At 56.7% G+C, this 21122-nt stretch overlaps 2 protein-coding genes across 2 annotated transcripts; both read left to right on the forward strand.

The window, feature by feature from the left end:
* Positions 1-8256: 8256 nt before the first annotated feature.
* On the forward strand, positions 8257-12203 carry LOC311216476 (scavenger receptor cysteine-rich type 1 protein M130-like; the record flags this gene model as incomplete). Its single annotated transcript, XM_084298009.1, has 6 exons — positions 8257-8264; positions 8865-9247; positions 10483-10791; positions 11027-11332; positions 11441-11767; positions 11848-12203. The coding sequence occupies 6 exons, from the start codon at positions 8257-8259 to the stop codon at positions 12201-12203; spliced, it is 1689 nt and encodes a 562-aa protein (XP_084154135.1).
* A 91-nt stretch (positions 12204-12294) lies between these two features.
* Positions 12295-20899, forward strand: LOC311216477 (antigen WC1.1-like; the record flags this gene model as incomplete). The annotated part of the gene is made up of 12 exons (XM_084298010.1): positions 12295-12647; positions 13140-13237; positions 14758-15066; positions 15302-15607; positions 15716-16042; positions 16123-16437; positions 16563-16920; positions 17449-17804; positions 18474-18614; positions 19284-19379; positions 20083-20235; positions 20880-20899. The coding sequence occupies 12 exons, from the start codon at positions 12295-12297 to the stop codon at positions 20897-20899; spliced, it is 2832 nt and encodes a 943-aa protein (XP_084154136.1).
* Between the last annotated feature and the right edge of the window lie 223 nt (positions 20900-21122).

Here is a 21122-nt window from a genome sequence, read left to right on the forward strand (position 1 = left end):
TGCCGGGAAAGTTAACATTCCAGCCAGACCCAGTACACTCCCTCACCTGGCCATGGTCTCACTGTTCATCAGCAGTGGCACATTTACCTACCTGAAGCCCCCCTCCATGTTCTCCTCCTCCCTCAACCTTTTGTTGGCATTCCTTTATTCGGTGGTGCCTCCAGCAGTGAGCCCCCTCATCTACAGCATGAGGAAGCAGGAGCTTAAGGATGCAGTGTGGAAAGTGGTGACTGGAGGTTTCTGAGAAGCAAATAACTGCATGCCCATTGCATATCACTTATAATGTAACTCATTGAAGGCCAGGACATATCTTATGTGTTTTTTCTTTTATTTTCTTTCTTTTTCTTTTTGATTTACTTATGTAGTGATATATTTTAAAAAATTAAAAAAAAAATCCTTTTTCTTCCCCATCCAGTTCACTATGTAATGTCTCACGTGACTCTGAGACTTGGTATAAAAGAGGTGCATTTAATGGGCAATTAAATATTGAACGTGTATTTAAATAAAAAGATGGTTCCTGCAGTGACTTGCTTGCCTGAGATGCTTCCTCAGAGAAAGGTGCTGACACTTGGCTGTGTGCAGAGGTTGAGGGGAAAAGAGTCCTGGCAGAGCAGCACTGCCAGGGAGCCCCAAGGCTTGGTCTGTCCAAATCAGCTCTCCATTTCACCTCCCACACTCTCCTACGGAGCTCCTGTGTTGCTGCGAGGACTGATTGCTCTTGTCGCTTGCTCACTGTGCTGTTGTGGGGCAGTCCTGTATCCACAGGCAGGGACAGGCCAGGGGCACTTCTGTAACACAGCTGGCTCTGTACCAGCATCTCCAGTATAAAAGGGGATCTGCTCAGGGCAGTGCCTGAAAGCTCAGCTTCTCTGCCAAAGATGCTCTCATGGATATTTCAAAGGAATAGACTTGAAAGAGGCTTCTGGCTTTGCTTGTTTCTCTGTGGGCTCAGGCAGATAAGATAGGAGTCCCAGGACCATATTTTAGGCAGGGAGAGATGATTCCATTCCTGCCTGTTCGTGCCCAGCACCCATGAGATTTTGACTTCACCGGCCTGTATCCACAGCATGAAAGGCTGTCTTCCTGGGAGAGTCAGGGAGGACCAGCAGAGCAGGGGCTGGGCTTGGACCTTGTTCTCTGGACACCCTGGCAGATGCTGCCTCAGGCCAATGGTCCAAGAGCAGCCCCTTGCAACCACCATTCCCAGCACTGGGCTCTCGCCCCAGCTCACACAGATGGTTTCTTCCTTTGGATATGGACACTAAATGACTACATCAGGAGTCCATATTTCCCTTGTCCATATGAGACTGCATCCGGTGTGGGTGTGGTGAGATGAACCTGAATGAGCCCAAGTGCCATAAGCTGTTCCCTAAGGGTGCCATAAATTCCAGTGGGACAGAGAGAGTCTAAAGTTCACTTCCCATTGGCGGTACGGTCCCCTAGAATACCATCTGAATAAAGCAATCCTAGTCATCGTTAACTGTCACACCAGCTCTTTCTCTGCAGAGTTTGCCTAAAATATATGTTTTCCTAAAGTATATATTCAGTTCTTGAATCACTTTTCCACACATGGGTGGGCATTTCCTTTAGGATGCAATGGAGTTGCTAAAGACTGAATGAGGAAATGTGAGTCTGGACATGTAGAAGACCTTCTGAAGCATGAGCTGGTTGGCAGGCAGAGTACCCAAGGGACTGTGAAGGGCATGCACCTGGTGCTCCTGGGTGGGCTGGAAAGAGGCCTCCTGAGCACAACAGCTCCTTGTGACCCTGTGGATCCTGGCTGTGAGGTCACTTCTGTCCCATCCCCTGTCTGGCCAACAGCAGGGAGGCAGAGCCTTTGAGGTCATAAAGGCCTTCAGAAAGCTGCCCCCGACAGGGTGACACATTTGGGGAGGCCAAGGGAAAGCTGGGTGAATAAAGGTAGGAAATCTGGGGGAGATAAGAGGGACTAGGCTAACAGAAAGGAAAGATCTGGAAGAGGTGAGAGGGGATCAGGCAAGGCTGTGTTGCTGCAATACTTACTAGGAAAACATCCATGTCAAGCCCTGGCAATATTTTGAAGCAGTAACCGTAAGCCCTACCCCTACATCTAAATGTTATCCCTCTCTCTATAAGGAATCCACTACTCTTACTCCTAACCCCAAACCTCACCTGTCATGGGTTAGCAAATCCTAAATCCATAAGGCCTTACCATACACTCAGCTCAATTCTCACCCTATTCCTCAGCCTTTTGACCCTATCATTGAATTCCAGCCTTAACATTCCAGCCTTAACTTCCTCAACAGAGCTCTGATGAAAATCCCAACAGATAACATAGTCTCTACACTAGTGTTGTGGTTTAACCCTGTCAGCAGCTAAACACCACGCAGCCGTTCGCTCACCCTCCCCCCTCCCTCTCTGGGACGGGGGAGAGAAATGGAAAGTGAAGCCCTTGAGTTGAGATAAAGACAGTTTAATAAGACAATAAAATAATAATAATAATAATAATAATAATAATAATAATAATAATAATAATAATAATAATAATAATAATAATAATAATAATAATAATACAATTATGATAATAGTACTACTAATAATAATGTGTACAAACAAGTGATGCACAATGAAATTGCTCATCACCTGCTGACCGATGCCCAGCCTAACCCCGAGCAGTCTGGCGCCCCTCCCCCGGCTAGCCACCCCTATATATTATTTATCATGACGTCAGATGGTATGGAATACCCCTTTGGCTAGTTTGGGTCACCTGTCCTGGGTCTGTCCCCTCCCAGCTCTTACTGCACCCCCAGCCTGCTCATTGACAGGAGTGAGTAAGAAGCTGAGGTGTCCTTGGCTTAGTATAAGCACTGCTCTGCAGCAATTAAAACATCGAGGTGTTATCAGCACTCTTCTCATCCTAAGCCAAAACATAGCATTCTACCAGTTACTAGGAAGAAAATTAATTCTGTTCTAACTGAAACCAGGACAACTAGACACAGACTAGAACCCAAAGCAGAAAGCAGAGGCCTCCCTCTAATATTCTGCCCAAACACTAACCCTGGAAGGCAAGATCTAATCCCTAAAGCCTAACCTGAACACCTAATCCCCAGATCCTGCATTCCTGTAGTCTAGACACTTAACTGAAGCTGTTTGACCTCATGAGGCTGGGCAGGGCTTGAGAGATCCTACAGCAATCTCTTAGTCTTGGAGGAGGCAGGTGAGGTGACATGGATGTGGTCAGGTCACAGTACTCAAGGAGGAGATGGGTGGGGATGCTCTGATGAGGTCAGCTGTGCCTCAGGCTCTCAGGAGGCAGCAGGAAGCCCATGACTGTACAGGTGTGTGTCGGGACACATTCTCAAAGCTTGTATGACTATTACTTGAATTCCACAGGCTGGAAATACTGCACTGAACACTTTGGGGAGCTTTCCAGCTCAGAGTAGGGTAAGCACATGCCCTGAGCCAAGCTGGAATATCTGTGAGGAGTCCCCTTGGTCCTGGAATCACCAGTGTGTGTGTCACCCAGTGTGTCCTGTAGGGAAATGCATGGGTGTGCAGAGCTGCGCCATGATAGTGTGGTCCCTGTTGCTCTGGGATGTATATGTGTGTGTTTGGTTTGGTGAAAACACCTGGGCTGGTTTCTAATCTCCCACCTAAGCACAAGTGTGGAATAGCTCATCCCCTGCCAACATCCTCCTTGTTTTATCTCATCCATGGAAGACAGAGACAAAAAAAATAATAATAAAAAATCTCTGAGCAGTTCTGCCAGGGTTTTCATCTGCTAGCAGCCCCAAAGCAGCAGCAGTGCCTTGCCATTGCCAGCTCATGGGTCTGCTGGTGCTTGTCTGGGCTCTGTTTTTACTTTGCAGGTTGGAAGTTGTACTGGGCTTACATGGAAAGGGTTTTGTAGTGGGGGGGCTGCAAGGGTGGTCTCTGTAAGGCGTCCATAAGTTGCCCCTTGTTAGGGAAGTGCCAGTTCCAGCTGGCTCCAATATAGACATGCTGCTGGCCAATGCTCAGCCATGAGTGATGCTGGTTGCACTTCTGTGAGAGCATTTTCAAGGAAGGGGAAAAAATGACATGAAGGAATAGCTGGGAGAGAAGAGTGAGAAAATGTGAGAGAAACAACCCCGCAGACACCAAGGTCAGTAAAGAAAGAGGGTGAGGTGGTGCTCCAGGTGCTAGAGAAGAAGTTCCCCTGTAGTGTACCATGTTGGAGCAGATCTCCAAGCTGCAGCTGATGGAAGACCCCGTGTTGGAGCAGGTGGATGTGGCCTGAAGAAGCTGCAGCCCTTGGAGAGGCCCCTCGGGAGAAGACTCTACATCAGAACTGTGGAGAGCTCTAGGCAGCCTCTGGGGATGGGGCCTTTCTTCTGAAGACGAACTTATGTCAACTCTGACAGATGCTGCACTTGCAAGAACAGGATTCAGGATGGCATAGCCCTTCAGGAAGGAGCTACCTTTGGGATTTCCTCAAAGTGTGGAACTCCTGGCTGTGTCACAGCTTGAATCACTGCCCTCTGAATGCTGACCTAGGTCCCACCATGACAGATCCAACCTCATGCTTTCCCTGCAGCCACTCCTCCCAGTCTTCCTGAACTACCATTGGTGCTGAAGACTCAAGCACACAGAGATAAAAGGGAGTGCAAGAATGCCACTGTTGTGCAAACTCAAGAACAATGACACATGCTAGCAAGTATATGGAACACGAGATGAGTACCAGCTCATCACAAGCCCCAGATTCATGCTTAGTTGGTTTGAAAGGACTGAGCACAGGGCATTAGAAAACAAAACAAAACAAACAAACAAACAAACAAACAAACAAAACATAACAGAAGGAGTTACATCTTCGCAGTGTGGACTCAGCAGCAGCAATCCTGCAGAATGACAACCCACCTGGCCTCTCATGGCTTGGACAAGTGTACAGTTTGCTGCTTGAAGAACTGTCTCAAGGCCATGCTCACAGAGTCTGCGTGAAGAGAGATCAATCCAGTTGGTGGATAGTATCAGTGGCATTCCCCAGGCCTCTGTACTGGATCCAGTTTGTTTACTATTTTGATGGATGATCTGAATGAGAAGAACAAGTGTACCCTCAGTACATTTGCAGATGATAACAAGTTAGCTGGGACAGTTGATCTTCTGGAGAATAGGAAAGCTTTGCAGAGGGATCTGGAAAGGCTAGATTGATGGACTGAGTCCAATCACATGACATTCAACAATGGTTAGTGTTGGGTCCTGCCCTTGAGTCATAACAACCCCATGCAGCAGCATAGGGTTGGGGAAGAACGACTGGAAAGCTGTCCAGCAGAAAAGCACCTGGGAGTGCTCGTTTACAGCCAGCTGAATGTGAGCCAGTGGTGTAACTACGTGGCCAGGAAGGCCAATGGCATCCTGGCCTGCATCAGAACCAGAGTGGCCAGGACCAGGGAAGTGGCTGTTCCCTTTGTACATGGCACAGAATTATAGAATGTTTTGTGTTGGAAGGGACCTTAACGATCATGTAGTTCCACCACAGCCCCACACACAACCCCATCATAGGCAAGGACATGTTCCAATAGCTCATATGTGCTTACGAGGTCACTGTCAGCTGAAGATCTGATAGGCCACGAGCACGCCCATGGCAGGTGAATATTCCTGTGATAACAGTGGTGCCTGAGTAGCTGACAGGCTGAGAGCAAGGATGGCCTGTGCTAGATACTGTGAGGACCCTTGTGCCTGAGAAGCTTGCGGGCCAGGAATAAGCACATGGCTCGTGTGGGTCTTTGGGAGCTTATGATGTCATGTCAGATATGGCACCCCATGCTTGATTTCTCCTGAAATCCAACAGAAACCCCAGGCACCTGTCTACTGGTGCATCACACTACTTCATTGGGAACGGAAACCAAACAGGTGTCTATGTGGTGCTCAGGTCAGTGGTGCCTGTGGAGCTGACAGACCAGCAGCAGGCCCACAGCTCTCGTAAGAGCTTGTGAGGTCACCGGAGCCTGAGAAGATGACAGGCAGGAAGGAGACCCATGCCTGGGGAATGGACTTTTGATGCCACTCTTGGCTGAGTAGCCAATAGGCCAGGAGCAGGTGCATGGCCAGATAAGTTCTTGGGAGGTCACTGGAGCCTGACTACTTCCATGGCGAGTATGAATCAGCTGCACGGATATCAGAGAATCACAGAATCATAGAATGGTTTGGGTTGTAAGAACCCTAGTGACCATCTAGTCCACACCCCCTGCTGCAGGCAGGGACACCTTCCATTAGGCAACATGTGCCTATGAGGTCATGGTCAGCTGAGGAGTTGATAGGCCAGGAGCAGGCCTCAGCTGTGTGTCTGTGATTATCAGGTCACTCATACCAGAATGGCCATGGATTGTGTAGGTTCTTATGAGGTCTCTGTTTTGGGATCAGCTTACAGGCCAAGAGCAGACCCCTGGCCTGTGGATGTCATTTGGATGCCAGTGGTGCCTGTGTAACTAACTGGCTGAGAGCAAACATGGCCTGTGCTAGATGCTGGGAGGACCCTGGTGCCTGAGAAGCCAGGAGGCCAGGAATAAGCACGTGGCTTTTGTGGGTCTGTGGGGAGGTCACTGGTGATCAATTAGCTGATAGGTCAGGGCAAGGTCCACGGATTGTACAGGTAGCTGTGAGGTCACTGGTGCCTGAGGAACTGGCAGGGCTGAAACAGGCCAAGAACTTGTGTAGGTGTTTGTGAGGTCATTGCTGCCTGACTACAGGCCAGGAGCAGGCCCATGGCAGGTGAGGATGCTATGGCATCACCTGGAGCTGGGTTGGACAGAATAATGAAATATCCCCCATTGGAAAGAACTGAAGATCAGTGAGTCCAACTCCAGCAACCAGACAAAAAAATTAAAAAAAATCTATGAAACCTATAAATATATATTAAAAATATTAAAAATATAATATAAACTTGTAAAAAATGAACATTTTATATATTGTATGTATAAAAATAATAAAATGTAATAAAATGTAATAAAATGTAATAAAATAAAATAAAATATGTAATATAATGTAATACGTTATAATTAATATAATAAAATATACTGTATAATATAATACTGTATAATATGATACTGTATAATATAACATTATACAGTATGTAATATAAATATATATCATATAAAATTATATAATCTATAATATATATTTAATATACATAATATGCTATATAATACGTAATACATAATAATACATATATAATATATAATCTAATATATGATAATTAATATGTGTATCTAAAATATATATGTTGTATACATTTATAAAAATATATATTTTATTAAAAATAATTTATATATATATATTAAACTACGTGTCTGAGAGCATTGTCCCAACACTTCCTGAACCCTGCCAGGCTTGGAGCTGTGAGGAAGCTGGGAGGCACTGCAGGGCCATGCCTGGGCACGGGGCCAGGAGGAAACCACCGTCTTCCTGCCCGGGCGCCATGTCACGTGGGCTGCGGTTTGTGCACCTGCAGTGGCAGGCAGGCTCCAGCTCCTGACCCGCCGCGGGGAATAACGGCCCCTGGGTGACACGCTGAGAGCCAGGGAGACGCCTGAGGCTCTGGGCTGCAGCTCTGCTGCCAGGGCAGGCCCTGGACCAGCTCTGGCTGCTGCCGGGACCCCACACGAGGCTCCCTGGGGAGGGACGGGACAGCCAGCACCCCCATAATGGGGCTCTGGCCCTGCCCAAGGGCCTTTCCCAGCTGCTGCTGCCAGCACAGTGGGGGCTGTAGCAGGGGCAGAGGCTGGTCCCTTCACAGCCTGACACAGCCCTGCTGCAGGACCAGTCCCCTGGATCCCATGGCGCAGGGACGGCTGGACAATCGCACCTTGGGCTCTTGGATGCTACAGCTTAGGAGATGCTCCGTGCTCCCACAGCAGGCTGCAAGGGGTGTCAGAGCCAGCTGCCCCCACACCCAGCCCTACCCCACGATGATCTCCCACCGCAGTGACGTGAGAGCCGCAGCGGAGCCGTCCCTCATATATGGTCATGAAGAGCGCTGGAGAAGTTCATTGGAGAGCTGGGCTGCGTCGGAGGGGAGATAAGTGCCGATAACGTCTAAAAAGGTGCCTGCTGCTTCGATTGGCTCCTCCTGCAGCTGGGACAGCATCTGCTCAGATATATTGCCCTCCCATCATTGCCATTGCACTGTGGGTCCCCAGGAGCTCCAGCAGCAGGGTCGTGCTGTCAGGACAGGAGCCTCAGGATGGGGACAGAGGGACTCCTGTCCCCTTGGGTTCTGTGTCTGCTCCTCTTGGTTAAGCCATGCAGAGGTAAGTGCCAGCTTGTCTGTTTCACAGCTTTGGGCCAGTGGGCAGCAGTGGGGTCATCGGGATCCCTCTGGGATTGAGGTTGTTTTCCAGGCACCACTGAAATGAGAGGGACAATGTTCTCAATCTCCCAGCCCAATGATTTAACCTGTGTCTATCTTTGTGGGAGAGGCACAGGTCTGACAGCAGGGACGGGGAAGGGATGTGGACTGTTGATATCCTTGTGAACAACTCTGTGCTCTGTAGGCACACAGGAGGTCCTGTGTTTGACGGTGGGTTTGGGAGGTGCCTGTGGCAGACAATGGGCAATGGAAGATGCTCAAGGGCAGGGGGATATTTGAGGGACACTGGGCTGTGGAGGAGAGGCAGCCCTCTGCAGGGCTGGGGGTTGTGTGGGGGTGGTCATTAGCAGGGAGAGGGAGCCACTAGGGTGGGAGGAGGTGCTGAGGGCTGTAGGACAGCAAATATCCCAGGAGGGCTGGAGCGTGGTACCCTCATCCCAGCATAGCCCATGGGGAGGAGAGGGACTGGGTCCCAACTGACCAAGGGGCAGCCTATGGGGATAGGGCTTCCACCCTGGGGCCTTTGAGTCTGTGTGCGCAGTGGGCACTTGCAGACCCACATTGTGGGGCTCAAAGCTCTCCTGATCCTTCCCATGTTGGTGTTTGAAGGGGCTGAAGAGGTGAGGCTGTCAGATGGTGGCAAGCGCTGTTCTGGGAGAGTGGAGGTGAAACGCCGAGGACAGTGGATGACTGTGTGTGGTGCCTCCTGGGACATGTCCGATGCTGCAGTGGTTTGTAGGCAGCTGGGCTGTGGGATTGCTCTCGAAGCCCACCAGAAAGAATACTTTGGGAAAGGATCTGGTTTGATTTGGGTGGATACTATTGGGTGTAAAGGCATGGAGTCTGCCCTATCTAACTGCAAGACTTTTAAACGGAAGTTACCTTACTGCGGTCACAGGCGGGATGCTGGAGTGACATGTTCAGGTAAGGACTGAACTTGTTCCCTTCCTCTGGGTCCAGGACTTTTTTAAAGGACCTGGCTGTGACCTCAGGAAGCAACAAGTGGACACTAGAACATGGCTGTGTGTGTCAAGTTGCACTCTGAGCTGGGTCTGTTGCTGCTGGTGGCCCTTGTCCCTGGGGGCACACCCAGCCTGGCCCTGAAGCTGGAGCAGCCAAGCCTGGGGAGGTGGCTCGTGCTAGGAGAGGAAAGCCCTCACCCTTCCCCATTGTGCTGGCTGGTTCCCATCTTTCTCCTCCCATTTGCCCAGGCCCTGTCTGGCAGGCTGGTCCCTATGCCAGGGGAATCTAGAGCAGCTCCCCCAGCCACCAGCAGCCTCAGGGAAGGGTGTGCAATGGCCCAGGATTTTGGGGTTGTACCCCCAGCAGACAAGAGAATGTCAGCCAAAGCAGAGGGGCTGCTCAGAGGGCAGGAGCACTGGGCTTGCAGAGAGGAGCAGGATGGCAAGCAGCACCTTGTTCCTGAGCCAGGGACATCTAATGAGAGACAGAACCCAGGGACACAGCCCCCCCAGGCAATGCTGACCCGCTGCCCAGCCTCTCCTGCCTGCTCTGTGCCCCAGGGGCTGTGCCAGCACCTCCTGGCTCTCCCCTCTACCTGCCCTCACACCAGGAGCTCGTGTCAACCCAGGGCTGCTCTCTGCCTGCTCTTTTGCTCCATGTGTGGCTGGTGGCTGGGGTCGAGCATGCCCAGCACCACACTTTGTCCCTGCCTGAAGACCCCCCTTTACCTGCTCCCCAGATGTGCCCCATCTAAGAGCAGCTCCCCAAGAGCCCCAGCACCCCTGGGAACAGGGGGCTTTTCTGGCAGCTCCAAGGGTTCCTCAGCCTGGTCTGAGCCGGGTGGGGCAGAGCCAGCTGCAATAGCCCCCAGTGCCTGGGCCCATTTCCCTGGGCCCACGTGCGGCCGGTGCTGTAGTGCTGGGTCTGGGGCTGGGCAGCCCAGGAACTCTGGGGAGCAGCAGTTTTTCTGAGTGGTGCCTGTGGCTGGGGGCTGGGAGAGAGGGCACCCTTGGGGGCTGGGGTGGTTTATGAGGAGCTGCAGTGGGGCCCTGACCTCTTTCTGCCATCAGCACCCATGGAGAGCTGCTGGGCTGGCTCTGGGGCTCTGCATGTGGCCACCTCAGGGATGAGGTGGGAGGTGGGCACAGAAGTGCCAGAGGGCTCTGGGAACTCACAGGTCTCCTTGGTTGCTCCAGGATTTGTGCGGCTGGTCGGAGGGGACAGCCCCTGCTCAGGAAGTGTGGAGGTCTACGACAGGGACCAGTGGAAAGCTGTCTGTCACTCCCACTTTGGTGCCAAAGCTGCCGAGGTGGTGTGCAGGGAGCTGCAGTGTGGCACAGCCCTGTCTGTCCATGGGGCAGCTCACGTGGGAGAAGGGGCCGGTCCTGTCTGGGACAGAGAGCTGCAGTGTGTGGGGAATGAATCCACCATCCTCTTCTGCCCCTGGGGGGCCCCCAAGGACAAGGCCTGCACCCACAGCAATGGCACTCATGTCACCTGCACACGTAAGGACTTGGGGTGGAATGATGGCCACTGGGGTTGTGGTGGGGGAAGGAGAGCAGGGTGGGCACTGGGCTGTGCTGGCTGGGAGACAGGTGGGGTGAGGTGGTGGTCTGCATCCCCAAAATTAGAGTGCTGCAGGAGACAGGCACGCTGTCCCTTTGGCCTCTCCTGCAGCTCCTGTGGGACCAAGAGCACAAATGTGGCCTCTCTCACCCTCCTTTGTCCTTGAGTACACAGGATTCAGGCTGGTGAATGGCAGCACAGCGTGTGAGGGCAGGGTGGAGGTGGAGGTGCTGGGGAGCTGGGGGACCCTGTGTGCCTCCCGCTGGGACCTCTCGGACGCCCACGTTCTCTGTCGGCACCTCGGCTGTGGCTTTGCTGAGTCCATTCCTGGAGGAGGGCATTTTGGGAGAGGAACCGGCCCCGTCTGGAGAGACTCGTTCCACTGTGACGGGACTGAAGCCCACCTGGGGCAGTGCCCGGTGACTGCCCTGGGGGCCTCGCCGTGCTCCCAGGAGAACGCTGCTGCTGTCATTTGCTCAGGTGAGTGCTGGGCAGTGCTGCAAAGTCCATTTGCCCCTGGTGTGTGACACGGCCACCCACAGCTTTGCACCCCACGGCAGTGCCTGGCTGAATTTCTCCTCTCACCAGGCCCGGCTCGCCAAGTGTCCGTACGGTTGGTGGGCGGAGGGAGCCGGTGCGATGGGCGCGTGGAGGTCTTCCAGCACGGGACGTGGGGCAGAGTCCTGGATGAGCAGTGGGACATGCAGGAGGCCAGCGTGGTGTGCCGGCAGCTGCAGTGCGGAGAGGCAGAGGCAGCCTACACCCCCGTGAGGGCCGAGCGAGGGCTGGGCCCCGTGGGGCTGCGTGGGGTGCGGTGTGCAGGGCACGAGGCTGACCTGAGCCTCTGCAACACCTCCCTGCCTCAGAGCACACCGGCAGCAGGGATCATGGAGGACGTGGGGGTCGTGTGCCAGGGTGAGTGGTGCTGCACGTCCCCCAGGTGTGGGGCTGGGAAGGCAGCCAGCCCCTGACGGCCAGGGTTCTCGCCGCTGCAGGGAGCCGGCAGGTGCGGCTGGCGGACGGGGCCGGGCGCTGTGCCGGGAGAGTGGAGATCTACTACCAGGGGCGCTGGGGCACCGTCTGCGACGACGCCTGGGACCTGGCCGACGCCGCCGTCGTTTGCCACCAGCTGGGCTGCGGAGGGGCCCTGGAGGCAGCCGGCTCTGCTCGGTTTGGGGAGGGCTCCGGGCAGATCTGGCTGGATGGCGTCAACTGCTCCGGGGCCGAAGCTGCTCTCTGGGACTGCCCTGCCAAGGCCTGGGGGCAGCAGGACTGTAGGCACAAGGAGGACGCGGGAGTCATCTGCTCAGGTCTGTGCTGGGAGTGTGTTTCTGGGAGCTGGGGCCAGTGAGGCTGCGGTAAGGGCAGAGCCAGTTAGGGCCAAGGCCATCTGTGGCTGACATCCAAGGACGTCCCTGCGGCCTTTCCTCCTTCCAGAGTTCATGGCCCTGAGGCTGGAGAACAGCGACGGCTGCTCCGGGCGCCTGCAGATTTTCTACAACGGGACGTGGGGCAGCATTTGCTCCAACTCCATGACCACCGAGACGGTGTCACTGGTGTGCAAGGAGCTGGGCTGCGGGAAGGAAGGGGAACTGGAAACACGTTCTAATTATGACAAGCTGTCTGGCATCGCGTGGCTGGATCGTGTGGAGTGTGGGAAGAGCAACAGCTCCTTCTGGCAGTGTCCCTCAGCTCCCTGGCATCCACAGTCGTGTACTGACCTCCGAGAAGAGACCCACATCACCTGCAATGGTAAATCTGAGCCACCAAGGCACCAGGTCCTGTTCCCCACTGGGTATGGTGAAATGCAGAGAAGGAACCCAGAGGGGCTTTGACTTCCTGCATTAGACCCTGTTGCTGCTGGTGGCACAAAGGTGACTTCAGCTCTCAGAGCCACCCATGTCCACCAGCAGCAGTCAACGGCCAGGCTGCCATCAGCTCCTGGGGTTTTGGTGCATTCAAGAGGCGCCTAGGGCAGGTGATGGACAGGAAGAATATGGGGCTAGAGTCACAGGGCTTTGGAGAGGGTGCTGGTCAGGGGAGGAGTGGGAACCCTGTGCAGGACTGGGGGTGGTGTGTAGGTGGGCATGGGCATGGGCAGGGGGCCACTGGGGTGGGAAGAGGGGGTTATGAGGGCTGTGGGGCAGCAAATGGCCCAGGAGGGCTGGAGTTGGGCACCCCCAGACCAGTGCAGCCCATGGCCAGAAGAATGACCCCCTGAAACACCCCGGTGACAGTCTGTGGGGACAGGGCTCCCACCCTGGGGCCTGTGACTCTGTGTGCGCAGTGGGCACTCGCAGACCCACATTGTGGGGCTCAAAGCTCTCCTGACCCTTCCTGTGCTGGTGTTTGAAGGGGCTGTGGACGTGAGGCTGGTGGATGGCGGTAAGCGCTGTGCTGGAAGAGTGGAGGTGAAACATCAGGGCCAGTGGGGGACCGTTTGCGATGACCGCTGGGACATGACGGATGCTGCAGTGGTTTGTAGGCAGCTGGGCTGTGGGATTGCTCTCAAATCTCTTAAGAAAGCGCACTTTGGGCAAGGATCTGGTTCCATTTGGATGGATGAAGTTGAATGTAATGGCACTGAGTCTGCCCTGTCTGACTGCACCCACAGGGGATGGGGTCAAACAGGCTGCTATCACAGTGAGGACGCTGGAGTGACATGTTCAGGTAAGGACTGAACTTGTTCCCTTCCTCTGGGTCCAGGACTTTTTTAAAGGACCTGGCTGTGACCTCAGGAAGCAACAAGTGGACACTAGAACATGGCTGTGTGTGTCAAGTTGCACTCTGAGCTGGGTCTGTTGCTGCTGGTGGCCCTTGTCCCTGGGGGCACACCCAGCCTGGCCCTGAAGCTGGAGCAGCCAAGCCTGGGGAGGTGGCTCGTGCTAGGAGAGGAAAGCCCTCACCCTTCCCCATTGTGCTGGCTGGTTCCCATCTTTCTCCTCCCATTTGCCCAGGCCCTGTCTGGCAGGCTGGTCCCTATGCCAGGGGAATCTAGAGCAGCTCCCCCAGCCACCAGCAGCCTCAGGGAAGGGTGTGCAATGGCCCAGGATTTTGGGGTTGTACCCCCAGCAGACAAGAGAATGTCAGCCAAAGCAGAGGGGCTGCTCAGAGGGCAGGAGCACTGGGCTTGCAGAGAGGAGCAGGATGGCAAGCAGCACCTTGTTCCTGAGCCAGGGACATCTAATGAGAGACAGAACCCAGGGACACAGCCCCCCCAGGCAATGCTGACCCGCTGCCCAGCCTCTCCTGCCTGCTCTGTGCCCCAGGGGCTGTGCCAGCACCTCCTGGCTCTCCCCTCTACCTGCCCTCACACCAGGAGCTCGTGTCAACCCAGGGCTGCTCTCTGCCTGCTCTTTTGCTCCATGTGTGGCTGGTGGCTGGGGTCGAGCATGCCCAGCACCACACTTTGTCCCTGCCTGAAGACCCCCCTTTACCTGCTCCCCAGATGTGCCCCATCTAAGAGCAGCTCCCCAAGAGCCCCAGCACCCCTGGGAACAGGGGGCTTTTCTGGCAGCTCCAAGGGTTCCTCAGCCTGGTCTGAGCCGGGTGGGGCAGAGCCAGCTGCAATAGCCCCCAGTGCCTGGGCCCATTTCCCTGGGCCCACGTGCGGCCGGTGCTGTAGTGCTGGGTCTGGGGCTGGGCAGCCCAGGAACTCTGGGGAGCAGCAGTTTTTCTGAGTGGTGCCTGTGGCTGGGGGCTGGGAGAGAGGGCACCCTTGGGGGCTGGGGTGGTTTATGAGGAGCTGCAGTGGGGCCCTGACCTCTTTCTGCCATCAGCACCCATGGAGAGCTGCTGGGCTGGCTCTGGGGCTCTGCATGTGGCCACCTCAGGGATGAGGTGGGAGGTGGGCACAGAAGTGCCAGAGGGCTCTGGGAACTCACAGGTCTCCTTGGTTGCTCCAGGATTTGTGCGGCTGGTCGGAGGGGACAGCCCCTGCTCAGGAAGTGTGGAGGTCTACGACAGGGACCAGTGGAAAGCTGTCTGTCACTCCCACTTTGGTGCCAAAGCTGCCGAGGTGGTGTGCAGGGAGCTGCAGTGTGGCACAGCCCTGTCTGTCCATGGGGCAGCTCACGTGGGAGAAGGGGCCGGTCCTGTCTGGGACAGAGAGCTGCAGTGTGTGGGGAATGAATCCACCATCCTCTTCTGCCCCTGGGGGGCCCCCAAGGACAAGGCCTGCACCCACAGCAATGGCACTCATGTCACCTGCACACGTAAGGACTTGGGGTGGAATGATGGCCACTGGGGTTGTGGTGGGGGAAGGAGAGCAGGGTGGGCACTGGGCTGTGCTGGCTGGGAGACAGGTGGGGTGAGGTGGTGGTCTGCATCCCCAAAATTAGAGTGCTGCAGGAGACAGGCACGCTGTCCCTTTGGCCTCTCCTGCAGCTCCTGTGGGACCAAGAGCACAAATGTGGCCTCTCTCACCCTCCTTTGTCCTTGAGTACACAGGATTCAGGCTGGTGAATGGCAGCACAGCGTGTGAGGGCAGGGTGGAGGTGGAGGTGCTGGGGAGCTGGGGGACCCTGTGTGCCTCCCGCTGGGACCTCTCGGACGCCCACGTTCTCTGTCGGCACCTCGGCTGTGGCTTTGCTGAGTCCATTCCTGGAGGAGGGCATTTTGGGAGAGGAACCGGCCCCGTCTGGAGAGACTCGTTCCACTGTGACGGGACTGAAGCCCACCTGGGGCAGTGCCCGGTGACTGCCCTGGGGGCCTCGCCGTGCTCCCAGGAGAACGCTGCTGCTGTCATTTGCTCAGGTGAGTGCTGGGCAGTGCTGCAAAGTCCATTTGCCCCTGGTGTGTGACACGGCCACCCACAGCTTTGCACCCCACGGCAGTGCCTGGCTGAATTTCTCCTCTCACCAGGCCCGGCTCGCCAAGTGTCCGTACGGTTGGTGGGCGGAGGGAGCCGGTGCGATGGGCGCGTGGAGGTCTTCCAGCACGGGACGTGGGGCAGAGTCCTGGATGAGCAGTGGGACATGCAGGAGGCCAGCGTGGTGTGCCGGCAGCTGCAGTGCGGAGAGGCAGAGGCAGCCTACACCCCCGTGAGGGCCGAGCGAGGGCTGGGCCCCGTGGGGCTGCGTGGGGTGCGGTGTGCAGGGCACGAGGCTGACCTGAGCCTCTGCAACACCTCCCTGCCTCAGAGCACACCGGCAGCAGGGATCATGGAGGACGTGGGGGTCGTGTGCCAGGGTGAGTGGTGCTGCACGTCCCCCAGGTGTGGGGCTGGGAAGGCAGCCAGCCCCTGACGGCCAGGGTTCTCGCCGCTGCAGGGAGCCGGCAGGTGCGGCTGGTGGACGGGGCCGGGCGCTGTGCCGGGAGAGTGGAGATCTACTACCAGGGGCGCTGGGGCACCGTCTGCGACGACGCCTGGGACCTGGCCGACGCCGCCGTCGTTTGCCACCAGCTGGGCTGCGGAGGGGCCCTGGAGGCAGCCGGCTCTGCTCGGTTTGGGGAGGGCTCCGGGCAGATCTGGCTGGATGGCGTCAACTGCTCCGGGGCCGAAGCTGCTCTCTGGGACTGCCCTGCCAAGGCCTGGGGGCAGCAGGACTGTAGGCACAAGGAGGACGCGGGAGTCATCTGTTCAGGTCTGTGCTGGGAGTGGAGCTGAGCGTTGGGGCCAGTGAGGCTGGGGCGAGGGTAGAGCCAGGTAGGGCCAAGGCCATCTGTGACTAACATCTAAGGATGTCCCTGGGGCCTTTCCTCCTTCCAGAGTTCATGGCCCTGAGGCTGGAGAACAGCGACGGCTGCTCCGGGCGCCTGCAGATTTTCTACAACGGGACGTGGGGCAGCATTTGCTCCAACTCCATGACCACCGAGACGGTGTCACTGGTGTGCAAGGAGCTGGGCTGCGGGAAGGAAGGGGAACTGGAAACACGTTCTAATTATGCCAAGCTGTCTGGCATCGCGTGGTTGGATCACGTGGAGTGTGGGAAGAGCAACAGCTCCTTCTGGCAGTGTCCCTCTGCTCCCTGGCATCCACAGTCGTGTACTGACCTCCGAGAAGAGACCCACATCACCTGCAAAGGTAAAACTGAGCCATCAAGGCACCAGGTCCTGTTCCCCACTGGGTATGGTGAAATGCAGAGAAGGAACCCAGAGGGGCTTTGACTTCCTGCATTAGACCCTATTGCTGCTGGTGGCACAAAGGTGACTTCAGCTCTCAGAGCCACCCATGCATTCCAGTAGGAGTGAACAGACGGGCTGCTATCTGCGCTGGAGAGGCATACGCTTTTCCAGGAGAGGTCTCAGAGGAGACCATGCTGGGCAGGGTCAGGATTTTCCCCTCCATGGACAGGGGACTGCTGCTCTGTGAATGAGGGACCCTGTGGGAATGCACATTCAGGTCCCCGCCACAGTGCCATGCATGTCCCCTGAATGAACAGGAGCCTGCTCCTGCTCTTACCCAGTCAGCATGGGGACATGCAAGCAGAGGTCAGCCCTGCTGTCTTCTTCACAACCCCTAGAGCAGCCCTTTTCAGCTCAACTTCTCTTTCCTTTGGGACATGGACAGAAAGGCCGCAGGTGGCTGCATGCCCCAACTCCACCAGCTGCACAGGTAGGGAGCTGCCCCTGCACGTGCCCCCCTTACCTGGCAGGGCTGTCCCAGCTGTCCCGGTGCCATGGGACATCGCTGCCTCCCCAGACAGGGAGAAGATCCGCGCTGTGGGAGGCAAGGACGGCTGCTCGGGCAGAGTGGAGATCTGGCACCGCGGCACCTGGGGGACGCTGTGTGACAATGCCTGGGACATGCGGGACGCCGAGGTGGCGTGCAGGCAGCTGAGCTGTGGCCCCGCAGTCTATGCCCTGGGCCAGGCTGCTGCTGGAGAGGGGACGGGCCCCATGTGGCTGATGGAGTGCAGGGGGACGGAGCTGTCTCTGCAGGACTGCTGGGCCCAGCCAGGGGACAGCGGTGCCTGCCAGCATAAGGCAGATGCGGCTGTGCATTGCTCAGGTGAGCAGTGGGGCTGGGAGACATGGCTGGGGGCTTGGCAAGGAGCTGGCTTGGGTGTCTGCCCTGCTGGATACTTGCACAGCCCCAGAGTTTTCACAGTCAAGGAGGTTCCTGCAGAGTGGGAGGCTGGTGTTGGGTGGGGAGCAGCCTCAGTGGGGCTGGATGTGCCAGCACATCCCCTGGGCTGCCTGCACTGTCCTGTGAGCAGCCCAGAGCAGTGGTGCTGGGCCCTGTCCCTGCCACCCTGCCCAGCCCCACAGGAGGGACAATTCAGGTGGCACATGCTGGGGCCATCTGCCAGGGAGGCTGCCTGGTGCCACAGCCCCAGCCTCTCAGCCCAGCTCTCCTTCTGCTCCCCTGCAGCTGCACCCAGGACAGCAATACTCCCCCCACAAGCAGGTAAGCTGTCCTTCCCCTGGGGCTGGGTCTGTCCATGGACAAGCTGTGACCCACAGCCAGGGAAAGGGGCTCCTTGCTGGGCTGTGAAATTGAGGGAGCTGGCAGAAGTCTGTGATAGGGGGAGTTGGGGTGGGAGCAGGGTGGGAGCTACCCCATTACCCAGCCCTGTGCCCCCCACCCCCTGCTGCCTTGTGTGGTCAGGAGTGGCATGTCTTGCCCCCAGCCTCTCCCTTGTCTGATGCTGCCCCTGCCATGTTCCTGCCCATGCAGATCCCCCACGGAGCCGTCCGACCACCAGCAGTGAGAGACTCTCGGTGCCTGTCGTCATCTGCATCATCCTGGGGGCCCTCCTCTGCCTGCTCCTGGCCCTCCTGGCTGGGCAGGTGCGAAGCGCCAGGGCTCGGCGCAGAGGTGGGTCCTTCCCCAGTGGTCCTGGGGGGAGATGCCTCCTGGCAGGGCTGGGGGTGCTGGGGGTGTTGGTGTTCTGGAGCACAGAAACAGAGCTGTGTGCTGCCTCCTGCCCCATGTGCTGCCCCACTGACTGACAGACCATGGGGCACCAACATCAAGGGGTGGAGAGAGCCCAGACCCTGGGGCATCAGTTCTGGGGTGAGGAGAGAAATGTGAGAGCTGGGCTGGGTGAGAAGGGGAGGATGCACTGCTGGCAGTGCTCTGGGCAGCACTGGCAGGAGGAGCATGGGGCAGCGGAGTCCGTCACCATAGTGACAGCCACCCCCCAGCAGGGCGTGGGCTGTGCTATTGATGTGTGGGGCAGAGATGGAGCAGCTCCATGGGGAGGAGAAATGTGGGAATTGGTGCAGGGTCTGCACTGAGACGTGACTTGGGGACCAAAGGGGCACAAGGGCTGTCTCCAAAGGGATGGTGCAAGGCTGACTCTGCCCCAGACCATCCCATTGGGATGCTGCCTTCCCTGGGGATGTGGCTGCAGTGCCAACACAACACAGTGGGGCTGTGCTGTGGGGACAGCCCTGTGATGGGCCAGGGAATGGGGCTGGGGGAGCCCAGTGGGGTCCTGTCCCTCTCTGCCCATGCCCAGACCAGCCCTGCCTCTGTTCCCAGGCTCCGGGAGAGCTGGGGAGCCCTTCCCTGAGGCCGTGTACGAGGAGATTGCTTACAGCCTGGCGTGGGAGAAGCAGGCAAGGTTCAGTCTCTCAGGTGGGTGTATGTCCCTGGAGGAGCACTTTCTCCCTGCCCCAGACCAGGGTTGTGCCCTGCAGCTCCTGCCTATGGTCTCTGAACTGCTTGGGCCATGGGCTCTGTGGGAGAGCATCCAGGTGTTGGCCCCCACAGAGGAGCTTCCTCCCCACCAGCTCTGCCCATCCCAGAGGGGACAGCCCCTCTCTGCCTGGCCCTGCACCCTGGGAACAGCCAAAAGCTGAGTGAAGTGGCTGTCCCAGGGCAGCTCTGGGAGCCCCTATGAGATGGGCTCATCCCAGGGTAGCAGGGGTGGTCTCCTCCCCACTCTGTCCCAGCTCTGTGGGTGCCCATCCCCAGCAGTGCTGACTACCAGTCAGGGCAGCAGGGCTCATCCCACAGCACCCACTGCAGCTCTCTGCAGGTTCCTTTTCAGAGGGGTCCCTGACCCAACTGTAGCCCTACCCCAGGCACAGAGAGGAGGAGGATGGTCTGGGGCCAGCCGCAGGGATCGGAAGGGGACGGAGAGGAAGGGCTCCATCTCTCCTCCCTTCAGACAGACAGACTACAGTGCCACTGAGTGCCACCATCAGAGCTGGAAGGACAAGGGCTTTGCTTTGGCCCTGACACCAGCAGCATGTCAGCCCTGTGTCCCCACACACCCTTCCATCCTCTGCTCTGTAGAATATCTCTTCTCACTCCACCACCTTCCCTCTCCTTTCAGATGTCCCTGCCCTGCCTGGAGGTGACTCAGCAGATGGCTACGACGATGCAGGGGAGGTTTCTGACCCTGGTGAGGATTCTGTCCCTAGGCAGAGGGACTGGGAAGTGTCCAGGACACCAGAGGAAAGAGATGGGCCCAAGGATGCAGCCACAGGTGAGAGGGCAATGCAGCACTGCCACTTCCTAGGTGCCAACCCCAGGGCCAGATGGGTCTGTGCTGTATTGAGAGCCTGATCTCCCGACATGGAAAACCTGTCCTGAGCTATTTTGGGGGGCTGGAGGATGTGCTGAATGTCTCAGGGCTGGTGAGGAGGGGGAGGGTGTTGTACAGCCCTGAGGAGCACCCCACAGGCCAAACCACAACAGCCTGCCTTGATGCTTACAGGGGGAAGCCTGCACTCCCAGAGAAGTGCTGGGGACCCTGGAGCTGAGGGAGACACCTTGTCCCCTTTTCTGGTACACATGTGCTATGACGATGCTGAAGAGGTGTCTCTGGCATGTCCCCATGAGGACACCGAGGATGCGTCACTGGAGCCCCATGCACAAGGGTCCCAGAGCCCCAGGCCAGCAGAGCCCAGCCCTGCCGAGCAGCTGGGTGCAGCCGGGAGGGAGGAGAGCTCAGTGCCACTGGGAGAGCTGTGAGTGCCAGGGAACGGTCTCCCTTTTCCAGCAGGCAGCAGACACACATGGGTATTTCCCCTCTTGGTATTCCCCTGTTCTTGTGCTTTGTGTTGGCAAATGTTTATATTAAAACCCTCTGGGGGGCCTTTGTCCCAGATCCAGTGCTTCCTCGCCCAGGTGTCGGGGTGTCTCTCTGAGGCTAACCAATTGGAGTAGAGCTCAAAGATGCAATAGTGGGGAATGGTCATTTCTTGGGTCCAACAGGGTTGGGATCAGGCTGTGGGGCTGCCAGAACCCCCAGTGCCTAGACACTATTCCTACTGACAGAGACATTTCTGTCCTGCCAGCCACAGGCAGTTTCCAGCAAAAGTGGCTCTGTGTGATGCCCCATGATGCACTCGCTGGTAGAGCCCATCTTCT

The sequence above is a fragment of the Netta rufina genome (assembly GCF_964035555.1).
Source record: "Netta rufina genome assembly, chromosome: 18".
In the NCBI taxonomy this organism is placed as follows: domain Eukaryota; kingdom Metazoa; phylum Chordata; class Aves; order Anseriformes; family Anatidae; genus Netta; species Netta rufina.